The 19,849-nt window shown below is 47.7% G+C and overlaps 2 protein-coding genes across 2 annotated transcripts; one reads left to right on the top strand and one right to left on the bottom strand.

Annotated features, from left to right (window-relative positions):
- The first annotated feature begins 7,931 nt into the window (after window positions 1-7,931).
- On the top strand, window positions 7,932-11,752 carry LOC123111067 (probable methyltransferase PMT24). The gene is made up of 4 exons (XM_044531743.1): window positions 7,932-8,263; window positions 8,355-10,773; window positions 10,858-11,130; window positions 11,238-11,752. The coding sequence occupies exons 2-4, from the start codon at window positions 8,399-8,401 to the stop codon at window positions 11,647-11,649; spliced, it is 3,060 nt and encodes a 1,019-aa protein (XP_044387678.1). The 5' UTR covers window positions 7,932-8,263; window positions 8,355-8,398; the 3' UTR covers window positions 11,650-11,752.
- A 207-nt stretch (window positions 11,753-11,959) lies between these two features.
- On the bottom strand, window positions 11,960-18,201 carry LOC123111068 (DEAD-box ATP-dependent RNA helicase 27). The gene is made up of 12 exons (XM_044531744.1): window positions 17,738-18,201; window positions 17,360-17,545; window positions 16,785-16,970; window positions 14,341-14,424; window positions 14,186-14,227; window positions 14,006-14,095; window positions 13,626-13,925; window positions 13,501-13,539; window positions 13,316-13,420; window positions 13,169-13,237; window positions 12,958-13,083; window positions 11,960-12,423 (listed from the first exon to the last, which is right to left on the bottom strand). Exons 1-12 carry the CDS (start codon window positions 18,068-18,070, stop codon window positions 12,241-12,243), a joined length of 1,743 nt encoding a protein of 580 aa, XP_044387679.1. The 5' UTR covers window positions 18,071-18,201; the 3' UTR covers window positions 11,960-12,240.
- Between the last annotated feature and the right edge of the window lie 1,648 nt (window positions 18,202-19,849).

Below are 19,849 nucleotides of genomic sequence, written 5' to 3' on the forward strand. Positions count from 1 at the left end.
TGGTCGAGACATAAAGATTGATATACTGGAAGGCTATGTTTGGACACCGGAAAGGTTCCGAGTGGTTCGGGCATTTTTCCGGAGTACTGGGGGGTTACCGGACCCCCCCCCCCGGAGTTAATGTGCCATGGTGGAAGAGAGGAGGAGGCGTACAAGGTGGGCCACCCCCCCAAAGCCCAATCCGAATTGGAGGGGGGAGGCCCCCCTTTCCTTCTCTCCCTCTCCCTCTTCTTCTCCTACTCCAACTAGGGAACGGGGGAAACCTACTCCTACTGGGAGTAGGACTCCCCCCCTTGGACGCGCCATACGAGGCCGGACCTCCCCCTCCTCCACTCCTTTATATACGGGGGAGGGGGACACCCCATAGACACACAAGTTGATTGTTTAGCCGTGTGCGGTGCCCCCCTCCACAGATTTCCACCTCGGTCATATTGTTGTAGTGCTTAGGCGAAGCCCTGCGTTGGTAACTTCATCAACACCGTCATCATGCCGTCGTGCTAACGAAACTCTCCCTCGACCTTGGCTGGATCTAGAGTTCGTGGGATGTCACCGAGCTAAACGTGTGTAGATCGCGGAGGTGCCATACGTTCGGTACTAGGATTGATCGGATCATGAAGACGTACGACTACATCAACCGTGTTGTCATAACGCTTCCGCTTTTTGGTCTATGAGGGTACGTAGACAACACTCTCCCCTCTCATTGCTATGCATCACCTAGATAGATCTTGCGTGATCGTAGGAAATTATTTGAAATTACTGCATTCCCCAACAGTGGTATCCGAGCCAGGTCTATGTGTAGATGTTATATGCATGAGTAGAACACAAAGAGTTGTGGGCGATAATAGTCATACTGCTTACCAGCATGTCATACTTTGATTCGGCGGTATTGTTGGATGAAGCGGCCTAGACCGACATTACGCGTACGCTTATGCGAGACTGATTCTACTGATGCGCTTCGCACACAAGTGGCTAGTGGGTATCTGTTTCTCCAACTTTAGTTGAATCGAGTGTGGCTACGCCCGGCCCTTGTTGAAGGTTAAAACAACACACTTGATGAAAAATCTTTGTGGTTTTTTATGCGTAGGTAAGAGCGGTTCTTGCTAAGCCCATAGCAGCCACGTAAAACTTGCAACAACAAAGTAGAGGACGTCTAACTTGTTTTTGCAGGGCATGTTGTGATGTTATATGGTCAAGACATGATGCTATATTGTATGAGATGATCATGTTTTGTAACAGAGTTATCGGCAACCGGCAGGAGCCATATGGTTGTCGCTTTATTGTATGCAATGCAATTGCCATGTAATTGTTTTTTACTTTATCACTAAGTGGTAGCGATAGTCGTAGAAACAATAGTTGGCGAGATGACAACGATGCTACGATGGAGATCAAGGTGTCGCGGCGGTGACGATGGTGATCATGACGGTGCTTTGGAGATGGAGATCAAAGGCACAAGATGATGATGGCCATATCATATCACTTATATTGATTGCATGTGATGTTTATCCTTTATGCATCCTATTTTGCTTAGTTCAGCAGTAGCATTATAAGATGATCTCTCACTAAATTTCAAGGTATAAGTGTTCTCCCTGAGTATGCACCGTTGTGACAGTTCGTCGTGCCGAGACACCACGTGATGATCAGGTGTGATAAGCTCTACGTTCATATACAACAGGTGCAAGCCAGTTTTGCACACGCAGAATACTCGGGTTAAACTTGACGAGCCTAGCATATGAAGATATGGCCTCGGAACACTAAGACCGAAAGGTCGAGCATGAATCATATAGTAGATATGATCAACATAGTGATGTTCACCATTCAAAACTACTCCATCTCACGTGATGATCGGACATGGTTTAGTTGATATGGATCACGTGATCACTTAGATGATTAGAGGGATGTCTATTTAAGTGGGAGTTCTTAAAGTAATATGATTAATTGAACTTTAATTTATCATGAACTTAGTACCTGATAGTATTTTGCATGTCTATGTTGTTGTAGATAGATGGCCTGTGCTACTGTTCCGTCGAATTTTAATGCGTTCCTAGAGAAAGCTAAGTTGAAAGATGATGGTAGCAACTACACAGACTGGGTCCATAACTTGAGGATTATCCTCATTGCTGCACAGAAGAATTACGTCCTAGAAGCACCACTAGGTGCAAAGCCTGCTGCAGGAGCAACACCAGATGTTATGAACATCTGGCAGAGCAAAGCTGATGACTACTCAATAGTTCAGTGTGCCATGCTTTACAGCTTAGAATCGGGACTTCAACGACGTTTTGAACGTCATGGAGCATATGAGATGTTCCAGGAGTTGAAGTTAATATTTCAAGCAAATGCCCGGATTGAGAGATATGAAGTCTCTAATAAGTTCTATAGCTGCAAGATGGAGGAGAATAGTTTTTCCAGTGAACATATACTCAGAATGTCTGGGTACCACAACCACTTGACTCAACTGGGAGTTAATCTTCCTGATGATAGTGTCATTGACATAGTTCTTCAATCACTACCACCAAGCTACAAAAGCTTCGTGATGAACTATAATATGCAAGGGATGGATAAGACAATTCCCGAGCTCTTCGCAATGCTAAAAGCTGCGGAGGTAGAAATCAATAAGGAGCATCAAGTGTTGATGGTCAACAAGACCATCAGTTTCAAAAAAAAGGGTAAAGGGAAGAAGGGGAACTTCAAGAAGAACGGCAAGCAAGTTGCTGCTCAAGTGAAGAAGCCCAAGTCTGGACCTAAGCCTGAGACTGAGTGCTTCTACTACAAAGGGACTGGTCACTAGAAGCGGAAGTGCCCCAAGTATTTGGGGAAAAAGAAGGATGGCAAAGTGAAAGGTATATTTGATATACATGTTATTGATGTGTACTTAACTAATGCTCGCAGTAGCGCATGGGTATTTGATACTGGTTCTGTTGCTCATATTTGCATATCCAAACTGGGGCTATGGATTAAGCGAACATTAACTAAGGACGAGGTGACTATGCGCGTGGGAAATGGTTCCAAAGTCGATGTGATCGCGGTCGGCACGCTACCTCTACATCTACCATCGAGATTAGTTTCAGACCTGAATAATTGTTATTTGGTGCCAGTGTTGTGCATGAACATTATATCTGGATCTTGTTTGATGCGACACGGTTATTCATTTAAATCAGAGAATAATGGTTGTTCCATTTATATGAGTAATATATTTTATGGTCATGCACCCTTGATGAGCGGTCTATTTTTACTAAATCTTGATAGTAGTGATACACATATTCATAGTTGAAGCCAAAAGATATAAGTTTAATAATGATAGTGCAACTTATTTCTGGCACTGCCATTTAGGTCATATTGGTGTAACGCGCATGAAGGAACTCCATGTTGATGGGCTTTTGGAATCACTTGATTATGAATCACTTGATGCTTGCAAACCATGACTCATGGGCAAGATGACTAAGACTCTGTTCTCCGAAACAATGGAGCGAGCAACAGACTTGTTGGAAATAATACATACTGATGTATGCGGTCCGATGAGTGTTGATGCTCGTGGCGGGTATCGTTATTTTCTGACCTTCACAGATGGTTTGAGCAGATATGGGTATATCTACTTGATGAAACATAAGCCTGAAACATTTGAAAAGTTCAAAGAATTTCAGAGTGAGGTGGAAAATCATCGTAACAAGAAAATAAAGTTTCTACGATCTGATCGTGAAGGAGAATATTTGAGTTACGAGTTTGGTCTTCATTTGAAACAATGCGAAATAGTTTCGCAACTCACGCCATCTGGAACACCACAGCGTAATGGTGTGCCCGAACATCGTAATCGTACTTTATTAGATATGGTGCGATCTATGATGTCTCTTACTGATTTACCACTATCGTTTTGGGGTTATGCTTTAGAGACGGTTGCATTCACGTTAAATAGGGCACCATCTAAATCCATTGAGACGACGCCATATAAGTTTCCTAGCTATAGACAAGAGTTGTCATTTGATGAACGGGATCACATCATTAGAGACTGATGTGATTGACTTGACCCATCCGTTAGCTTAGCACTATGATCATTTAGTTTATTGCTATTGCTTTCTTCATAACTTATACATGTTCCTATGACTATGAGATTATGCAACTCCCGAATACTGGAGGAATGCTTAGTGTGCTATCAAACGTCACAACGTAACTGGGTGATTATAAAGATGCTCTACAGGTGTCTCCGATGGTGTTTGTTGAGTTGGCATAGATCAAGATTAGGATTTGTCACTCCAATTGTCGGAGAGGTATCTCTGGGCCCTCTCGGTAATGCACATCACTATAAGCCTTGCAAGCAGTGTGACTAATGAGTTAGTCATGGGATGATGCATTACGGAATGAGTAAAGAGACTTGTCGGTAATGAGATTGTACTAGGTATTGAGATACCGACGATCGAATCTCGGGCAAGTAACATACCGATGATAAAGGGAACAACGTATGTTGTTATGCGGTTTGACCGATAAAGATCTTCGTAGAATATGTAGGAACCAATATGAGAATCCAGGTTCCGCTATTGGTTATTGACTGGAAGTGAGTCTCGGTCATGTCTACATAGTTCTCGAACCTGTAGGGTCCGCACACTTAACGTTCGATGACGATCGGTATTATGAGTTTATGTGTTTTGATGTACCTAAGGTTGTTCGGAGTCCCGGATGTGATCACAGACATGACGAGGAGTCTCGAAATGGTCGAGACATAAAGATTGATATATTGGAAGGCTATGTTTGGACACGAAAAGGTTCCGAGTGGTTCGGGCATTTTTTCGGAGTACCGGGGGGTTACCGGAACCCCCTGGGGAGTTAATGGGCCTTAATGGGCCATGGTCGAAGAGAGGAGGAGGCGGCCAAGGTGGGGGCGCCCCCCCCCCCCCCCCAAGCCCAATCCGAATTGGAGGGAGGCGGCCCCCCTTTCCATCTCTCCCTCTCCCTCTTCCTTCTTCTCCTACTCCAACTAGGGAAGGGGGGAAACCTACTCCTACTGGGAGTAGGACTCCCCCCCTTGGGCGCGCCATAGGAGGCCGGCCCTCCCCTCCACCACTCCTTTATATACGGGGGAGGGGGCACTCCATAGACACACAAGTTGATTGTTTAGCCGTGTGCAGTTCCCCCCTCCACAGATTTTCACCTCGGTCATATCGTTGTAGTGCTTAGGCGAAGCCCTGCATTGGTAACTTAATCAACACCGTCATCACGCCGTCGTGCTGACGGAACTCTCCCTCGACCTCAGCTGGATCTAGAGTTCGTGGGACGTCACCGAGTTGAACATGTGCAGATCGTGGAGGTGTCGTACGGTCGGTACTAGGATCGGTCGGATCGTGAAGACGTACGACTACATCAACTGCGTTGTCATAACGCTTCCGCTTTTTGGTCTACGAGGGTACGTAGACAACACTCTCCCATCTCATTGCTATGCATCACCTAGATAGATCTTGCGTGATCATAGGAAATTTTTTGAAATTATTGCGTTCCCCAACAGGGTCGTTGGTCCCTTTCATGCAGGATCGAGCGGCGCGGGCATCTCGATCCAACGGGGGCTGGTGCTCGGCTCGGCGGAGCGCGAGTGCGGCGAGCTCACGAGGCTCTTACGCCATGGCGTGCTACAGGCACAGGCGCGAGGAGAAATGCGCAGATCTGGCGCGGGCGCGTGGAGGCGGCACGGGGCTGCGCAGATCTCGTGCGGTCACCGGTGCGCGAGGCGGATGGGAGGCGTGGGGATGCACGGGGGCGGGGTGGCTCGCTGCTGCAGCGGGTGCCTTGGCAACGGTGTGGCGGATCTGACGAGCGGGTGGCCTGGGATGCAGTGTGCAGAGGCGGATCCGGCGAGTGTGTTGGGGCTCACGTTGGTGAGGCACTGTGCGGGGTTGCGGACGGGCAGTGAGGCTCCGACCGTGGTTGGATGCGGGGTATAGGACCCAATCTGGTCTCTGCAGGCCCGTTGTCGGGAGGCTAGCTGGTGGCCCTACACAGCGTTGGCGTGCCCGCTGTGTGTGTGTGTGGGGGGGGTCCGGTCCAATGGAGGTACGGGTCGATCTCGGCCTGCTGCGTGGGAGTGGTTGCACTTGGCGAAAGCCTGGCCAGTGATGGTCGGCCGGCGGCGACGGCTCCCGTTGGCGTCGCTATCCTCCTTGGATGCGTCGTGAGGAATCTTCACAGCCTCTACTCCCGGATCAAGTCCTTCGGGTGAAAGCCCAGATCCTACTGCAGGGTTGGGCGGTGGCGTCGTCTTCAACGCCGTTCCCCTCTTTAGGGCGTCGTCTTAGACTTTAATCTCTTTGGTGCTTCCTATGACTGGATGTGCACGGTGGCTTCTGTGGCAACGATGATGGCGGTGAGCAATATCGAAGGCGTGGCTTTGGCCGTGGTAGTCGGCTCTTCTTCTCCGGCATGTTCGTGGGATTGCCTCGATTGTCTATTGTTGTGAAGTCGAAGCCGTGTGGCGGGGCCTGGTGGTATACGACGACGCGCGACCGGTGGTTCGTTCGGTGGTCCTCCGTGACGCCAACCTTGCCTAGTTTCTTCGTAGTTTAACGTCGAAGTCGGAGCTGCGCTGTCTAGTGTGGATTGTATGGAGTGTTGTGTTGCAGCTATTAGGGCTAGTGTTTTTTCTTTTTCTTTGATCTTCGGGTCTTCTGGTCCTAAGACCTTCACCACCTTGTTGTTTTCTGTTGCTCTCTGCTATTATCAATGAATGTCGTCGATGCTGGATCTTTCAAAAAAAAAATCTTCAATTCAATCACTTAGGGCTTATATGCTCACTTTGGAGCTGCTAAAAAAGGGGACAATGGTGGTGAAAAGAAGAGAATGGCGTAACTAGTTTAGTTGTTGGGTTTAGTGCTGGTAATAGCTGACATCGTGAATTTGTGCCTCCGGGGTCGGCGTAAATCTATGTTGAGCAATGCAAGTACTGCTGGAAGATGTAGGAAGATAAACACTCTGGTTTGCCTTGTGCTACGCTGCATTTGGCTGGAACAAAACAGCCGTGTTTTTGACAAGGTAGCAACTATGCCTTGCATGGTTACACGTCGCATACATGATGATTTCAAATTGTCGATTGCTTGCCTCCTGGCGGAGGATGTTTCTTCAGGCAAAATGAAGAAGGTGAAGAAGGCTATCAGGAGCATAGGCAAGAAGAGTGACGCCATTAGAAAGGCGTCCGCGACTGCTTAATGGAGGATGCTCAGTCTCTTCGTCATCCATCTCCAATTGACTCGCCTCTGTGAATTTGGTGGTGTTTGGTGGTTTCGTTGACGGTTTCGTTGCGACGTCGATCCGTGAGGGTTTGTGGTTGCATGTTATGTATGTTTGTCGGGTTGATCGTGGTGTCATGGAGTTTCTTTCTTAGCGAGTAGTCTGTATGTGGTTATATGTATCTATTTTCGCCCGGTTTTTCGTTAATTAACTGGGCAATTCTCTTCTTCTTAATTAATCGATGAGGCAAATATTTTGCCTCCGTTTTGAAAAAAATGATTTCAAATTGTGGATGAGAGCTAAGATAGGTGGGATAGCGAGAGATGTAACTTAAGTTCTGCTTCTCTGTGGTTGCACTGACTATCAGTGCCTTGTAACATTTATAAACTCTTCTCTCTTATTAATACAGAAAGCGCGCAAGTCTTTTGCGTGTGCTTGAAAAAAAATAGGTGTGGAGTAGTAGAAGTTATTGAGGAATTTCAGTTAGCTTGCTATATATGCTACGGGTACATTGGGGGTTCAACGCTTGTTCCGTCACCGTTGAGCTTGTTTAGGCTCTGACACTAATCAAGGCTAGGTCGGGCTTAGTCCAGCTGATGGATAGACATGCGCGCGATGTTTTTGCAACAAGAGGAGAATTCACCCAGAGTTTTGCATGGCAATGGATGGAGCCACAAATTAAGGGCGTTCCGGGGAGAGTGGCGTTGGTGGTCGGTCACCCCCGTTTCTCCACACTTGGCTCCTCCTGCTACTGCTTTCCCCTCCACCCAATAAAAAGAACAAGGGACGAGGAGATGCATGCCCCATTGCTTCTTGTTGGGAAATAGAAAGGGTTCCGGTAGATCCATTTCAAAGACTTTTATTTCATAATCCATCGCTACGTCTCCAAGCAAAGCGCGCACAAAGCTCGACATCGATCTGCAGCCGCGCTGGTGCACGTCTATATATCTAATCTATCTTGCTGCCTGCCGGAACGAGGCACCCTTCTCGCTCGCCGTCGAATGCGAGCGCCGGCCAGCACCGGAGCCGCCGATCCGGCGATTCATCGTGCCCGGTCATTGAGGTGCGTCGCCGTTCCAGGACATTTCATGTCGTTTCTTCACATTTGTCCGATCGTGCACGTTTAACTCTTGTTTCTTCACATGATAAGCCAGGCCTAGCGCATGAGCTAGCTGGAACAGGAGCTAGGAAAGGGAAGATGCCGTTGTTTGATCGAGATCGCTACCAGAGGCTGCCGCTGGACGTCGGCGGCGGTGGCGCCCGGCGGCCCACGTCGTCCTGCGCCACGGCCACCGTCGTCCTCTTCGTGGGGCTCTGCCTCGTCGCCGCGTGGATGATGGCGCCCACGAGCAACGTCCCGATGGGCGTCTCACCGGACAAGGCCGGGGAGGACACGGACGTCGGCTTGACCCGCAGCGTCGTCAAGGGTGGCGACGCCGACATGACGCCGGCAACAGACAAGGCCGCCAAGGAGGACAAAGACGGCGGTCCGGCCGTGCAAACGACGGAGGTCGACCAGAGCGCAGAGGCGACGGATGCCGATGCCAACAGCACCACCGCAGGCAAGCCTGACGGCGACACCGTAGCCGGGGCCGAGTCGCCGTCCAAGAACCTCGCATTCTCTCACGACAGCGGCATGACGGAAGGTGGGGGTGTGGCCAAGCCGGAGGAAGACCCCGACAAGAATGTCCAGAATAACACGGAGGAGGCCACGACCGACAAGGGCGCCGAGGATGCGTCGACAGACACGAACCAGAGCGGCGGCAACACCGCCGAACAGAACACGAAGGAGGCGACGACCGACAAGAGCGCCGAGGATGCGTCGACAGGCACGAACCAGAGCGGCGGCAACAACGCCGAGCAAAACACGGAGGAGGCAATGACTGACAAGAGCGCCGAGGATGCGTCGACAGGCACGAACCAGAGCGGCGGCAACAACGCCGAGCAGAACACGGAGGAGGCGACAACCGACAAGAGCGCTGAGGATGCGTCAACAGGCACAAACCAGAGCGGCGGCAACAACGCCGAGCAGAACACGGAGGAGGCACCTAGAGACACGACGGACACCGGTGACCAGATTGATAAAAGCTCCGACACTACGGAGACCGGTGGCCAGGGCGAGAAGAACGTCGAGGCGGCGCCCACCGAGAAGAAGGGTGAGACAGAAGATAACATCACAAACAAGAACGCCGAAGAGACGCCGGCCTATGCCAAAGAAGCTGGCGACGACGGCACGGAGAAGAACCAGACAGCCTTCGACGACCGGACCGGCGACGATGCGGCCACCGGCGCTGCATCCAAGAACCAAACGTTCGTCGACAAGGACACGCCCAGGAACCAGACATCTACAACTGTTGAGGACACACTCTCTGAAGAAGACGGGATGGTTCTAACGAACAGTAGCACCATCACCCAAGGCGAAGAAGAGAGGCCAGTGACGGAGCCGGTGACCGGCGGCGACACAGAAACGGCAGAGCTGCTGCCGAGCGGGCAGGCAGAGCTGCTCAACGAGACGACGACGGCTGAGCAGGACGTCACGTTCCCGACACAGGCGACGGAGTCGAGTGAGGAGAAGGCGCGGAACAGCAGGAACAAGGAGCACAAGAACAAAGGCAACTTGGTGGTCGTCGTCGGCGAGTCGTCGACGGAGGAGGCCTCGAACGTTTGGAAGCTGTGCAACACGAGCGCCGGCGCGGACTACATCCCGTGCCTGGACAACGAGGCGGCCATCAAGGGGCTCAAGAGCAACAAGCACTACGAGCACCGCGAGCGGCACTGCCCGTCCCCAGCGCCGTCATGCCTGGTGCCGCTGCCGGAGGGCTACCGGCAGCCGATCCCGTGGCCGGAAAGCCGCGAGAGGATCTGGTACCACAACGTGCCGCACACCAAGCTGGCGCTGTACAAGGGGCACCAAAACTGGGTGAAGGTCTCCGACGACGGCGAGCACCTGGTGTTCCCGGGCGGCGGCACGCAGTTCCTGAATGGCGCGTCGCACTACATCGACGTGATCCAGGAGGCGCTCCCGGCGGTGGCGTGGGGGACGCGCAGCCGCGTGGCCCTTGACGTAGGCTGCGGCGTGGCAAGCTTTGGCGGGTACCTGTTCGACAAGGACGTGCTGAGCATGTCGTTCGCGCCCAAGGACGAGCACGAGGCGCAGGTGCAGTTCGCGCTGGAGCGCGGGATCCCGGCCATCTCGGCCGTGATGGGCACGAAGCGGCTCCCCTTCCCCGGCGGCGCGTACGACGTGGTGCACTGCGCGCGGTGCCGCGTGCCGTGGCACATCGAGGGAGGCAAGCTGCTGCTGGAGGCGAACCGGCTGCTCCGGGCCGGAGGGCTGTTCGTGTGGTCAGCGACGCCGGTGTACCGGAAGGACGCGGAGAACGTGGGGATCTGGCAGGCCATGGTTGCACTGACCAAGTCCATGTGCTGGGAGATGGTGACGAGGACGAGCGACACGGTGGACCAGACCGCCATGGTCATCTTCAAGAAGCCGTCCAGCAACGAGTGCTACAGCAAGAGGAGCGGGGCGGAGCCGCCGCTGTGCGAGGAGTCGGATGACCCCAACGCCGCATGGTACCAATCAAGGCCGCATACGCACTGGCTCTTGTTGAATCGCTTGCCTCCCCTGATGCTTGTTGCACTGTAATTGCATGGCAGGAACGTAACGCTGCAGGCGTGCATGCACAGAGTGGCCACCGAGCCAGCGGCGCGGGGCTCGCGGTGGCCGGAGCAGTGGCCGGAGAGGCTGACGGCGGCGCCCTACTGGCTGAACGAGAGCCAGGTGGGCGTGTACGGCAAGCCCGCGGCGGATGACCTGGCGGCAGACACGGAGCACTGGAGGGAGGCGGTCAACAGCTCGTACCTGAGCGGCATGGGCATCGAGTGGAAGAACGTGAGGAACGTCATCGACATGCGATCCGTCTACGGCGGGTAAGCCCTTTCCTTTCCTTTCCTTTCCTTTCCTTTCCTTTCCTTGTGTGTTGAAGTTGAAGGAGGAGCATGCATGACATGGACATGGACATGGCTTGATCGATCAGGTTGGCGGCGGCGCTGCGCGACATGAAGGTGTGGGTGATGAACATCGTGCCGGTGGAGTCGCCGGACACGCTGCCCATCATCTACGAGCGCGGGCTGCTGGGGATGTACCACGACTGGTGCGAGTCCCTGAGCACGTACCCGAGGTCGTACGATCTCGTCCACGCCGACCATCTCTTCTCCAAGCTCAAGTACAGGTGCAAGGTGAGGCTGGTGATGGCGGAGGTGGACCGGATCCTCAGGCCAGAGGGGAAGATGATCCTCCGTGACGACAGGGAGACGGCCGAGGAGGTGGAGAGGATCGCCAAATCTCTGCATTGGGAGGTCCGGATGGCCGTGTCAAACGAGGGGGAGAGGCTGCTCTGCTTCCACAAGACCATGTGGCGACCAACCCAAGTCCAACCACTCGGCTAGGAAGTAGGAACACTACTACTACTACTACTACTACTACTACTACTACACTTTGCAAACACACCAGTATGGCAGCAATAACGAAAATAATCCTAGGATTCTTCTTCTTCACAAGTTTTGTACTTGCTTGTACGACAAGGAAACAGTTAAGAACATTATCATGTCAACAACCAGACTTGTATGGTAAAATATTTCACTAATGGCACTACAAAGTATCAACTCCCAAGAACATCTCCTTCCTTCAGGCAACAGTACTATATGAACGCAAAAAACTGAAGCAAACATCGGCTAAAGCACTTGCAATAACAGGGACTGACTGACTGACTCTTTGTTTCTCAATCATCAACGCATTATGCTAGTACGTAAATCCATTCCACAGGAAAATTGCATCACACCCCAGTGCCATAATATCGAGCTAGTATCTAACAAAATCTTACACAGCAAAGAAGAGCCTTCCAGACTCTGCCTAACATTAGAGTTTACCGCAGAGACATCATAAAACACTCAAAAGGCATGGTATCAATGCTTAATATTAGAGTTTACCATCATTACAGACCACTCAAAGGCTGCTTGGTTGGCTGCCTGGCTGGCCCTCTAGAATCTTGCACATTGCATGTTATCGTCACCGCCCTTCCGTCCATAAGGATTTGCGGCATTGATACCATGCCTCCTCGCCCCACCATCCACTTTCCTTGTCTTCCGACGTTTAGAAGCGCTGCTCTCCAAGTCGAGGTTCACTTTTGGAGGGTTCTTAAAACAGAATGACGCTGCTACAGCCTGCCGCCACATAACAAGCAATTAGATATGTCATCCATTTTCCTGCCAAGTCCAAAACTCTAGCCATACACACAATTAACTCACTTAATGCTCATCAAACATCGACATTTATACAAGGTGACAACAACAAATATCAGCTACTTCCCAGCTCACTAACTTCTAAACAAAGCCAACGAAAAGAGATTCTGAAAGTGCCAAAGGTGGACAAAATAAAGCAAAATGTCACTAGCACAGAGAGGATAAGGAAGACTACTGCAGAGGTGCCTCTACTCGACAGCTGAAATATTTGGGAAATGCAATGACAGCAAGACAAATTTCCTCCCACATACTAACACGCGCAGTGGACTGTAAAGCAAAACGAAAACATACTCCCTCCGTCCGGAAGCTGAAATGGATGTATCTAGATGTATTTTAGTTCTAGATACACCCATTTCTGCGACAAGTAATTCCGGATGGAGTAGTATACAAGTAAGAACTGGTGGTGCACATGAACCAAATACCGAGTCTTCAGAAAGAACTTGACACCAATTATACCTTCATATCAAGATCATGAACATTAAAAATGTCCTTCATGGCGTGTGAGTTGTATGCCAAGATGTAGGATCTGTAGGCTTCTTTAGCTGACTGGTTTAGGAAGTAATTCTCGCCAACGATGTTCTCCTGCCCAACAACTCAGTTAAAAATTCTGGGCATACTTATAAAAAATGGATTGAAATAATTCAATTATCACAAAAGATGCACTTACAAGGTGTGATTGTAAATTTGGCACATTCTTATTATTGAACTCGTATTCTGTGAGAGAAATCTTCGCTGCCTGCAGACACCATTACATATGTAGTTTCGGTTAGCTGTAGAGAGACGGGCAGACAGAGAGATCATTAAAATTTATTACCTTCAGGTAAATAAGAAACTTCAGTTCTTGCGGCAACAAGAACAATAAGGCGCTTCCTTTGCCTTTTTCACCACGTGCAGTACGACCAACTCTGTGAATGTAATCCTAAAAGTCAAATTTGAATTGGTCAGTACAGTAAAAAGATAAGAGTAGAAAATGTAACTACAACAGGTAACATTACAAACCTTTGGTTCATCTGGAGGGTCATATTGCACAATATAATCCTAAACAAGGGCAATATCATTCAGTTATCAAGGAAAAGAAGAATTCATTGCACTGGTTTCAATAAAATGTTAGTCAAAAACCTCACCACATCAGGAATATCAAGTCCACGTGCTGCCACATTAGTGCATAATAAGATGCCCTTTTCTGCCTTGCAGAAGTTAAAGAATGTTGTAGTTCGTTTCTGCTGTTTTTGTTTTCCATGGATATCTTCACACTCTATCTGGAGAAAATTTAGAAGCTCTGCATGGAACTTTACTGAGCTACATGATGAAAAGAACACCATGACCTTCTTAGACTGTTTCTTTTTTAGGAAAGCATACAGAACCAAAAACCTCTTGTCGCTAGGAATGACACAATAGCCCTGCTGTAAGCCTTCCACGGTAGCCTGTAGGAGCATCATTGTTATTTTTACTATAAAAGTCCTCAATATAGAGAGATGAATTGTGTGGCATATCATTTTCTTACATTTGATTTACCATCATCAACTGAGATATAAACAGGTTTTTCTTTCCTTTCTTCGTTTTTCTCAAATGACAACTTGGCAAAATCTTCAACCTGTGGATTAAAAATACCAGTAAATTCATGGAGACAGAAAAACATCAATAATCAACTTAAAAGTTGGGACTTCAGGACAAATCCACAAACCTCTTTAGTTTGTGTTGCAGAAAAAAGAACTGTCTGCCGATTCTGTGCATCGTTTATGGTGAATAAAAAGGAATAATGGTTAAATGTCAATAAAGTTGATAAACCGTAGTATGTATATCAAGTGAGAATTATTAGACAGCCATATGAAAATATACCTGGGGAAGGCGTTTAAATATTTGTTTCATATCTTCCTCAAAGTTCTGCTCAAGAATGCGATCAGCTTCATCAATTATAAGACACTACAAAAAATAATGACAAATTAAGAGAGAAAGGGGTCAGGCTCTGCAATGATCACATAGCAATGGCACAACAAATCAAGCAGGCAAGCATTGCATATGCTTAAATTAGCAGTCCACATTGCTAAAGTAAACAGCTGGCCTTGGACATAATCTTGTTGGTATGAGTTCCGCCTTCCAAGAAAACTGTGTTCCCCTGCTGCGCGTTACAGTTAGGTCCAAACGTCAAGTGTTTGGCGTAGGTTCTGAAGACACACTCTCCTCTTAAGAGTCAGCCTCCATACATTGGACATTCCGGCCTCTAATCCAAAAACCTTAGCATCACCTCAGGCTTGGAGGCAGACTCTATGTAATAAAATAACCAAGCAATCCCAGCTGTCAGGTTGAGAAGGTTGGCAGACTTGGAGAATTATGCACAGGCTGAGAAGTATGTACTCCCTCTGTCCCATAATTTAAGACGTTTTTGCAAGCTAAAACAGCTTGCAAAAACATCTTATATTAGGGGACAGAGGGAGTATTTTTTAATCATTTGGGTTCATCTAAGAGGTGACCTCAGCCTCTATACATTGTGTGTGTTTTCACAAAGCTTAGAGGTAGTAAGCAGGGCCTGGTATAAAGGCAATGCTACCTCTAAACACTGCAAGTGCCATTATGCAAATCAGGGAGGTGCCGGGGCCCTTCATCACGTTGCATCAGAGCTGACCATCTCCTTGCATTGCCTCGACAATATAACCTACTGTTATGATGCTCAACTAAATACCTTTATTGGCTGGCTATGGTCTTGATACCAACATGGATATACTCTTAAGAATAAAGATACCCACTTAATTTCTACTGAGCTATAATAGCCTAATACACTAGCTTATAGGTTCTTAATTCAAAGATTGAAACTACTAAACTGATGGGGAACATATAGCATATATGATCTACTTACTCAAATGTATGTCCTGTAACTTTGGTTGAGATAGCTATTCTGCCCTATCTAAATTATCTTCACCACTCTCTCTCTCTACGCTTATATTGGCAAGAACAGATATTTGACACTTGTTATTTAGCTCCTTTATTTAAGTATTTATTTTCCTAATGCAAAATAATCCTATATTAAGCTAGCCAGCATGGCTCCTCTCATAAAAATAATAATTGGTCTTTGGCCTCCTACTTTCTACTCCCTCTCCTCTACCAGACTGCTACTTTGGTACTAGCTGCACCTGTTTGTGTTTTATCTCTCTAAGGGAGTCTGCTTTTGACATTCAGCAAGGCGTGGTCCACAGATCCTGACTCTTTCTCTTCCTTGATGAGTAGCAACTTGTGTGCAGCTAGTTTAGTCCAGATTTTGATTTATATTTTCAATTTCTTTTTGTATGGACAATGCATGTGGTGTTTAGAAGATGACTCTGTAAACTTCATAGAAGATGCTATTTTTCCAGAGTGATGCATACACAACACAACCTAACTAAGGCATCTTAGGCCCTGTTCGGAATCTATCCGCTCCCCGGAGTTGTGGAGCTCGGTTTTGACAGCTCCGTCAAAGTGAGCTGCAATCTCATCCGCTCCGGGAGCGGAGTTAGAGGAGCGAAGAGAAACCGAACACTCCCTTAATAGAATAAGACATGCCTAATCATAATGGTTAGTAGTTTCTGAATTCTTAACTTTGTTTATTTGATACATGGAGGATGAATACAGGTCTCTTCTTCCTTCAGGCCAGTCTAGCTTATTATGTTATCTCTTCAGTAGATATATTGCTCATCTACTTTTAGTACTGATACCGTTTCTCTTTCCAATTTATGTGTCAGTTATGCAACCAGCTTCAGCAGCTCTGTGAGGCACATCTTGCAGGCACGACAGGCGTGCACATGCAATGGAAAAAATGAAAATCATATGTTAACTAGTCAGTTCAGAATTTGGGAATGGTGACCCCAAAGTGCACAACCAAAACAGATAATGCAAATTTCAAATGACCTTACATACGTTGATATGTGGTGTTAAAAAAAACATGTTACTCCGTTGGGGGTCACCATTGGTCTTCGGCCTCCTACTATCTAGACAAATCAAAGACAAGTAATATGGATCGGAGGGAGTACTTTAGATGAGATTAATGTTATAACAATGTGCATTGATTTTTCTGTGGCATATACATTCCTGGATTTAATGTTTAACCAAAGAAAGAGATGGGATTTTTAGGTCATGCATGAACAGAAGACATGCACACGATGATGAATTATAGATTTTCTTGAACTTCGTTTAGAAAATAAATTGATTTGTAACATTTCTTAGTAGTCTAAGATTATGTTTTCTACACAAGTGGATTTGTAACAAATCTGCTCCGTTCCTTGACAGAAAGGCGGTGCATACTAGTTATTTACCTTTAGTCTCTTATATATGAAACCCTTGGTGTTTTGCAGATGGTCCAACAGCCTGCCTGGTGTAGCTACTAACAAATTGACCCCCTTTGCAAGCTGGTCAGCTTCAGTTCTCCGGCCATTACCACCAATTACATATCCGAGGGTTTGTGAGTGATACTTCATCAATTCCTTGGCAACATTGTGTGTCTGGACCAAAACAAAAATACTTGTGATTAAGAACAGTGAAATACAAAAGTGCAAGGCTTTCAAAAGTTAACTATGGTGATCTGTTCAGTCTCACTGTCGAAGTAATTTTGGACTGAACGATTTGTCAATATTATTAAACAGAATGAACAGAAGTACAAAAAGTTTCCACAAAAATCATATAATAATCTAAAAAATGTAGTACAGCAAACAACCATGTCCAATATATTTATAGGACTATTCTTTTTCAACAAAGTATAAGCCTATATCAGTTGGCCCATTGAATTTTGATCATTTTATACTCATGATCAGAGTTTAGTGCCGAACAGTGCTAACACAGGTAAACTGAACTGCAACAAATGTAGTAGCATGGTTTCTCTGGGTAATCATACCTGTATGGCAAGCTCCCTTGTAGGGCAAACCACAATAACTCCTGTGCCATTCCTCGACGAGAAATGCAGGTTATAGAGGAGCTCAATCGCCGGTATGAGGAACGCAAGGGTCTTCCCTGAGCCAGTCTTGGCAGCTCCCATCACATCTCTTCCTTCCAACAGATGTGGTATCGACCGAGCTTGAATCTGCAAACACAAAAAGGAACAAGGAAAACATGTAGCCAGTCAGCACATTTGCACAAATTCAATATGTCCTCCTACACAGCACATGTTTTGCTGCAACATACAGCACTTGTGTTCTATTACGAGCTTTCACGGAGACCAGAAAAAAAAAATACGAGCCGCGGGTTAAGTTGAATGGTAAGTTCGGACACGCACCTGGGCGAGGTGGGTGTAGTTCATCTCCCTGATGGCCTTGGCGGTGAGCTCGGAGATGGGGAGCTCCGAGAAGAGCATGCTGGTGAGGATTCCCGAGCCCTCCTTGTCCTTCTTCTTCTTTTTCTCCTTTCCCGTCTCCTGCACCTCCTTGTCATGCTCATGGTGCTCGTCTCCTGCGTCCGACTGCTGCTGCGGCTGCGGTTGCTCCTCTTGGTTGAATTCCTCGGCAGCGGCGGTCTCGTGGACCGTCTCCTCCGGCTCGGAGTCCGACTCTGGCGGCGGGGCGACAGGTTTCCGCTTCTTGGAGGATTTGGAGGACTTGGCGGAGCCCATGGTGGCTGCGGCGGCGATGGTAAGGGGAGGCTCGACTTCTAGGGTTTAATGGGTGGGGTCTTCGCGGCGGGAGGTTTTGTGGAGAAGGGAATGGCACGGTCGAGTCGACTGGTTCTCGTTAGGTCTGAGTCCGACGATATAAAGGTAACCGTCCGATGCGGCTTATATACGCACCCGATCGTTCGATCGCCCGGCAGTGCCTCCCCCTGGCCTCAGAGCCTTCTCGTGTACCGGGCCACGCCGTGGGCCACGGCACCGCGAGGAAATGGAGGCCTCTGGGCCTTCGGTCGACAGTGTAAGTTGCGTTCGTCCCTAAAACTGAACAGTAAATTCATTTGAAATAGTAAAATGCTAGATGCTCATGTGTGTGAAGTCCATGCCAAATTTCGTGGAGTTTAGACATTTCAGTAGCTTTCAGAAAAAATGAAAAATTCCAGGTTATAAGAAAATGTATATGTACAGTATTGTTTTGACGACTTTATTCTTTTTGCCATGAGCTTCTCAGATGTCCGAACAATCTAAAATTTGACACGAACATCATGCATTGTAACATCTTCCATCTAAAAAATAAGAATTTTTTTGAATTTACTGTTCACCCGGTGCAGATGAGCTCAGGCATCGAATTGCATTTCCAAGCGCAGTTGTGCTTCTCTAAAACAAAAGTGAGGCGTGTGAATTATAGTTGTATTTATGGTGTGAAAGTTTTAATTGTGCTTCTTCAAAAAAGTGAAGTCCAGTTGCTTCCGTGTGAAGCACAACCGTGCTTTAACAAAAAGTGAAGCACACTTTGGATAGTTTTGAAGCACAATTTAATATGGTTTTTGAAGCATAAGCACAAATTTCATTTAAAAAAATTGTTGAAACCTGTTAACATCGGATCTAGTTTGGAAGATCTCGACGTAAGAAACACAACAGTGCAAACTGTTCATGACTTGGAGGCGCAGTTCGAGAGACAAATCATTTTTTTAAACGAATCTAAGAAGAAAAAACACAAACAAACAACCTTCCATTCTCCAATTCGTTGGGTGAGAAAAAACGGTTCGAGAAAACAACCTTCCATCCTCCAGTTCGAGAGATGCATCACTTGCCATCACCAGAGAAGATGCTAGTAACCTTTGCAAGGGACTACCCCCTAATTAGTGATTTCAGGATACAATTCCTTAGCGATTGATCGCCTACTACCGTGTGAAGGTGGGCTGGTCAATTGGAGGCAATCTCAACCTATGCAAGAATCCTAGGGTAGCTCATTAGCATATCAATAGATCCAATCCGAGCTCTTCGCCTATGTCGTCCATCGACGAGTTGACATCCAACTCGGCGGGTAAACCATTATAACCCATCTGCGGTAGAATAATGTAAGCAAGAATGGTGTTATTGCTCGCCTAGCAAGGTCTCGAGCCTAGATAAATCTTGTGCCTCGTTTCCATCTGATAACCTAAGATGATGTCTCGTTGTAATAGAAATCTATGTACGTTCGTCATACTATTTCTAAGTAATTGGAAAACACCATTGACACTTCTTTCTTGGACGGTGCAGGTTCTCTCTCGTGCATGACTTCCTCCTTGGCTTGCATGAAGCTCATCTCTAACCTAAACATGCACAAGGTAGGAATGTCAAATAGTATAACATCCTTGAGAATAATAGATATACACACATAAAGGAGAAGGTTAACCTTTGCATTCCACGACTTGGCCATTTGTAGACCGATGCACGTGTCCTTGGCGTTGTAGCACTTGACACGACGATGTCCATAAAACCCGGTGAGTGAGAGCTCTCATG

This window comes from Triticum aestivum, chromosome 5B, assembly GCF_018294505.1.
Source record: "Triticum aestivum cultivar Chinese Spring chromosome 5B, IWGSC CS RefSeq v2.1, whole genome shotgun sequence".
NCBI lineage: Eukaryota > Viridiplantae > Streptophyta > Magnoliopsida > Poales > Poaceae > Triticum > Triticum aestivum.